A 6,403-nucleotide genomic window follows, 5' to 3' on the forward strand; every position below is an offset into this window, starting at 1 on the left:
GTTTATTAAATTAACTTGTGAATTTTATTGAATGTTCCTTATATCAATTACTACTTATCAACAGCTGTATCTGTGAGTTGTCCACCGCAGGAAATCCTCACTGGTACTCTAGCTTATAGAAATACCCTGAGGCGATGTCAGAGGTGTTACTGTGTTTCCCAGCATTATACCTATCATGGACATTCGATACACTGAGTAACATTAGTAGAAATCTCATGCATCCGTTTCACAAGTTTGAACATAGGAATGTGTGTGTTGTAGTACACAGTACAGTCGTGGCCAAAAGTTGAGAATGACACAAATATTAATTTTCACAAAGTCTGCTGCCTCAGTTTGTATGATGGCAATTTGCAAATACTCCATAATATTATGAAGAGTGATCCGATGAATTGCAAAGTCCCTCTTTGCCACGCAAATGAACTGAATCCTAAAAAAAACATTGCCACTGCATTTCAGCCCTGCCACAAAAGGAGGCTTCAGGGCGCCCAAGAAAGTCCAGCAAGCGCCAGGACCGTCTCCTAAAGTTGATTCAGCTGCGGGATCGGGGCACCACCAGTAAAGAGCTTGCTCATCAATGGCAGCAGGCAGGTGTGAGTGCATCTGCACGCACAGTGAGGCGAAGACTTTTGGAGGACGGCCTGGTGTCAAGAAGGGCAGCAAAGAAGCCACTTCTCTCCAGGAAAAACACCAGGGAAAGACTGATATTCTGCAAAAGGTACAGGGATTGGACTGCTGAGGACTGGGTTAAAGTCATTTTCTCTGATGAATCCCCTTTCCGATTGTTTGGGTCATCCGGAAAAAAGCTTGTCCGGAGAAGACAAGGTGAGCGCTACCATCAGTCCTGTGTCATGCCAACAGTAAAGCATCCTGAGACCATTCATCTGTGGGGTTGCTTCTCAGCCAAGGGAGTGGGCTCACTCACAATTTTGCCTAAGAACATAGCCATGAATAAAGAATGGTACCAACACATCCTCCGAGAGAAACTTCTCCCAACCATCCAGGAACAGTTTGGTGATCAACAATGCCTTTTCCAGCATGATGGAGCACCTTACCATAAGGCAAAAGTGATAACTAAGTGGCTCGGGGAACAAAACATCGATATTTTGGGTCCATGGCCAGGAAACTCCCCAGACCTTAATCCCATTGAGAACTGGTGGTCAATCCTCAAGAGGAGGGTGGACAAACAAAAACCCCAAAATTCTGACAAACTCCAAGCATTGATTATGCAAGAATGGGCTGCCATCAGTCAGGATGTGGCCCAGAAGTTCATTGACAGCATGCCAGGGCAGATTGCAGAGGTCTTGAAAAAGAAGGGTAAACACTGCATATATTGACTCTTTGCATCAACTTCATGTAATTGTCAATAAAAGCCTTTGACACTTATGAAATGCTTGTAATTATACTTCAGTATTCCATAGTAACATCTGACAAAAATATCTAAAGACAGTGAAGCAGCAAACTTTGTGAAAATGTATATTTGTGTCATTCTCAACTTTTGGCCACGACTATACACCTCCATTAGGCTGATATCAATCATTATTCTTGAATTTAATGATTTTCAATGTGAGTGTCATTATTTCTATATAGCCAACACTTTCTCCTTCTGAACTTCTAACATGGGTAGGATGGGTGTGGCTTAGTGACAATGACCACAAGAGCAGCCACTCAGAGATTTGATGCAGTTACACCTCTGACATAGCCTGAACAAAGACAATGATTTTCTATGCAGTTCTGATTTAATCTAAGCCCTAATTTTTGTTAAGTTACCTTGGGGTGGACAAATTAACATAAGGCTTTACACGAGGCTAAGAGTTTTAATACAAATCCAAATCAGCCCCACATCTCAGTTGGATCTACCCAGCAAACGCTCCTACAACATTGGGAAGCTTAATGTTCTAATGGAGACTGTCATAAACTTCGTCGTCTGAAGAGGAGAAATCGGACCAATATGCAGCGGGTATATGAATCATCTTCTTGTAGATTTGAAGAAAAATGAACACTGAACAAAAGAACGACGAAAAACAGTCCTGTAAGGTACTCTGACTATACATGGAAACAACCACCCACAAATCACAAGCTGAAAACCCCTACTTAAATATGGCCTCCAATTAGAGGCAACGAAGAACATCTGCCTCCAACTGAAGGCGAAAACCAAAAACCCGAACATAGAAATTGAAATTCTAGAAATACAAACAGAAATACATGACATAAAACTGTACCCAAAATCGCAACATACACAAAACAAACACACCCTGCCACACCCACACCAAACTACAATCACAAATAACCCCTTTACTGGTCAGGATGTGACAGAGACCCAATTTTGGTTTCCAGATAATGTTAGCAGGACAACATTCCATGACTGATTTGTTGGAACCCCCTGCAGTCTATGCTATTTTCCTTCAGGAATTCTCGCTCATTTGGGAGTACATCTTCTCCTTTTGCAATCTTATCCAGAATCAAAGACTCTTTCTTCATTTTCTTCAACTCTACGATCCGATCCTCGAAGCCTGGCTTCCGTTCGTCCTCCTCTGTGCGAATGAGTATGTCAGTGTACTCCATAGTGGAGAGAGAGCTTGGCTTCAGTGCATCATCATTAAGTCTCTTGAGACAGTCAGAAGACTTCTTGATCAAATTCATCAGCGCATCCTTGATCATATGAAACTCATCCTCAAGCTTATCCAGCATCTCCTTGGTTTCCATAGACTTGCCCCACGCCTTCATGAAGTTGTCCTTCATTCCTTGAATAGTCTTTTTCTCAGTCTTTGTTTCATATGTCAACAAGACTTTTTCCCTGTCGTGGTCAGTGGAAGAGCATTTTCCTGGACATATGGTACAGTTGCCATCATCATCCATCACGGCACAACTTTTGATTTCATCCTCGTTTGGGAGGAAGCAGCAGGTGTGACATGTGAAATTGCATATCTTGCAGTTTGTCGCAAAGTCTTGGGATAATTTGCTTCTCTTCACCTGCAGCACATTTATCTCAGTCTCAAAATCTTGGTTCTGTATCATGTTCTCTTCCTCGTTCTCCAGACACTGTTTGAAGTGTTTGATCTCACTTAGCTTTGACAGACCTGCTGTGATCTGAGGGGTCAGGCGTGTCATGGTCTTCTCCAGAAGCTCACGTTCTTCCAGAACTTTCTTTGTCAGGGTCAGATCTTTACTCTCAATGCTTTCCAGTGCTTGGAAAAATTTCTTCATCTCCTTGAAAGTTGACCTCCATTGCTCTGGACACTGGGCCTTATGATCATCATCAGTATCATCATCTTCAGAGCTGCTCTCCGTCTCTTTTGAGAACAGAAATGAACTGTTGAATTTGAAATGGGTTGGTAGCCCCTTCTTGTCTTTCTTACAGGGCAGATTTGCAGCTTTTATGGCTTCTAGCACCGGTATTTGCTTCCCATCAACAAATGTCACAAGCATCAGGATGTTTTCAGCAACATCCTTTCCAAAGATGGACAGAATGGAATCAAAGATGTATCTCTGGGGAGGACTGAGACGAACAAGTGATGCCTGCACTACAAAGCAGACTGCATCAATGTGATCAATCCCTAAAGGATGACACAAGAAATCCTTCAACATCTGGGTGAGCAATTTATCTTGAGCCATTCCTCTGGTGTCTCCGAACCCTGGTGTGTCAATGATAGTCAGAGAATAAGGAATCTGAAAGCCTGGCTGGTTGTAGAGCTCGTATGATGTCACAACCACAGTCTGGCTCTCAGCCTGTGACCTGTTGGTCATCTCATGGATGAGCTTAAAGCGGTAACGTTCTTCCCACTTTACCCCGAGAATGTAGTTTATCATGACATTGACCAGAGTTGTTTTTCCTGCACCTGTGGCCCCCAGAAGCAATATCACCTTGTTATTACCTTGCTCAACTTTCTTCCCAAATCTGTACTGGTCAAAACTGTCACTTACACCCAACTTCGGTTCCAGATTCAGCCAGTGGATTGAGGGGTTGCCCTTTTCCACCTTCTGGGATTTTGTGAGGAACTCCTCACTTTTTGCTCTGGTTGATTTGCTTGTCTTCGGTTGGGGATCAGAGACCCTAAGGGTAGTCAGCACAGTCTCAGAACTGGGTAGACTATTCCCTGCTTCGCCACAGTTAGCAAAGACTCTGATGCTGTATGCAGTGTCAGCCTCAAGTCCTTCCAGTGTACTCTCTCTAGTGGTGGTTTCGATGGTGTGCCACATCTGATTGTCTATACCCTTTACATTCTTTCTGTATTCAACCACATAACCAATGACTTCAACATCATCTCCCGCTATGGTAGGAATGTCCCAGTTCATTCTGATACTTCCCGATTCTATCCTCTTCTCTGTGGGTGGTACAGGAGGGCTACATGGGCGGGTTCTGAAATATTCTGTCCAGTCACTGGAGAGGCTCACACCAGGTCTGCACACTGCCTTGCAGCTAAAGCGATACTTTTTGTAAGGGTCCAAATGACTGATGGTGACCTGGTTAGTTGTAGCATCCGATTTCACCTCAGTCCACTCAGAGTCAGCCTGCTCAGCCTGGTACAAAACCTGGTACGACTCCACAGAGGTAACACCAAGGTTGGGAGGGTTGACTTGCAAGTGGACACAGTCATGCTCCAGACTCTTGATGGTGGGAACACCTGGCTTTGATGGCAGCTCAAACTGTGGACTCAAAAGTGTACCTCTTTCATAGACATGGATGGAGGAAGCAGTGAGGTGTTTGTTTGGAATTGATGCAATGCAGAATGCAAGATATTCTCTGCCTTTGTTTGAATCTTTGAAGTCTAGGAACATATTTATGGTTTGCCTAGTTAGGGTCGTTACCTCCCCCGAGCGAAACCACTTTTCTGCTGTAGTCTTCCCAGCTGCGTTGGGGTTGTAAGGTATCAGTGAAAAATCACTTTTTGATTCTTCCAGCAAGTAGTTCTCCAAGTCTAACACATACTCTTCTTTCTCCTTCAAATAGGAAAATGCAAAACACACTACATAATCATTAGCTTTATCAAGCACTATTCCATCCAATTCACTGCTGGAATACACAACTTGTACCTCTTTCATTATGTCAAGGTAAGAGCGGACAACATTCATCTCTCTCTCTTTGTCGTCCAGGTACGTGATCATGAGGTCATTCTGGAATGGAGAACGTTCTTTGCTGTTGAGCATTTTTATCAGCTCTTCCTCCTCCATTCCTCCTCCTCTTATGTTGGGAAGAACCTTACAGAGACCTTTCTGGAACACCAGCTTGTACTCTGAGCACAAGTCCCTGAACTTGTTGAGCTTGGCTTTGAGTTCAGGGAACTTGATAGCCATGTCATCCTTCATCATGTCCTGGCATTGTATATCAGTATTGTCCAGTCCGTCCATGATTCGTTGTGCGCGACGCACCAGGCTAACACTGATCTGCCTGACTAGCTGGGTAGCTGCAGAGTCCAGCTTCTTGAGAGGATAGAGCCAGGCAGTCATGGGCACAGCATGTTCTCCGTTCTCCCCTAGCAGACATGGCAGGCCAACATACACCTTGATGGCATCTTCAAATGTGACAGGGTTGTTTTCTAGTGCCAAATCACCATGGAAAGTGCAGTTGAATTTATTGGTCTCTCTCTGCTCTTCCTCACTCATCTTCAAATTTGCCTGCCCTTCTATTGACATTTGAGGGATCTTTTTTATTGTTGCCTGCAGGTTTCCCTGGATGTCCTGGTGGTTCTCTCCTGAGGAAACCTCTTGGTCAAAAACGAAAAAGGCCTGCGCTCCAAACAGCAGGGCAGTCACCACATGGGTTGCAGAGCCCTCTTGTAAGACATTAGAGTATTTCAAATTTCCTGCCCCCAGGTGGTCCATGGTCAACTGCTCGAAGCATGTGGTGGTACGGTACTGCAGAGAAACCCTAGACTGATGCTTTGAGGTCTTTTTGTCATGTAGGAATTCAGCAGAACCCTTCACACTGACTAAGCCACCAAGGAAACTGGCCTCAAGAGATGCAGACATTCAAAGCTTCTGACTTGGCTTCACTTGAGTCTGAAGCAATGATTTTGAAGTCAGTGTTCGGTTGTGGACGGACATTGATGCGTTTCTGCAGCATCTCAGAATCCCAGAGAGTGATACCTGCAGTTTAAAGAGAATGACCAAAGAACGTTTATTGTGAAAATTATACTCCAACGTGTACATGTGTAAATATTTCTATATGTAAACATAGTTTAATTCAAATAACTAATTGAAGGTAAATATTTAATTCAAAGTAAACATTCTAGGTGTCAACCCATAGTTAGAAAACCTACACCTCCTACACTCAGAAGTAAAGAATGCTCTGTAGCACCATTTGAACCAGTCTGGAAATGGGTTCTATCTGAAGCTTCTTTCAGGTCAAATAGAATCTGGGTACCAAATAAAGGTTGCTATTTGGAACCAGAAAGGTTCGAGATAG

The 6,403-nt window shown here is 43.7% G+C and overlaps 1 protein-coding gene across 1 annotated transcript; it reads right to left on the reverse strand.

The window, feature by feature from the left end:
* Positions 1-2,252: 2,252 nt before the first annotated feature.
* LOC106593094 (uncharacterized) lies at positions 2,253-6,072 on the reverse strand. Its single transcript, XM_082974795.1, has one exon. The coding sequence runs from the start codon at positions 5,965-5,967 to the stop codon at positions 2,341-2,343; it is 3,627 nt and encodes a 1,208-aa protein (XP_082830921.1). The 5' UTR covers positions 5,968-6,072; the 3' UTR covers positions 2,253-2,340.
* Between the last annotated feature and the right edge of the window lie 331 nt (positions 6,073-6,403).

This window comes from Salmo salar, chromosome 04, assembly GCF_965601325.2.
Source record: "Salmo salar chromosome 04, fSalSal1, whole genome shotgun sequence".
NCBI lineage: Eukaryota > Metazoa > Chordata > Actinopteri > Salmoniformes > Salmonidae > Salmo > Salmo salar.

Bases quoted from the DNA above. Each gene is read 5' to 3' on its own strand.
- LOC106593094 (XM_082974795.1), bottom strand. From the start codon at position 5,967: ATGTCTGCATCTCTTGAGGCCAGTTTCCTTGGTGGCTTAGTCAGTGTG.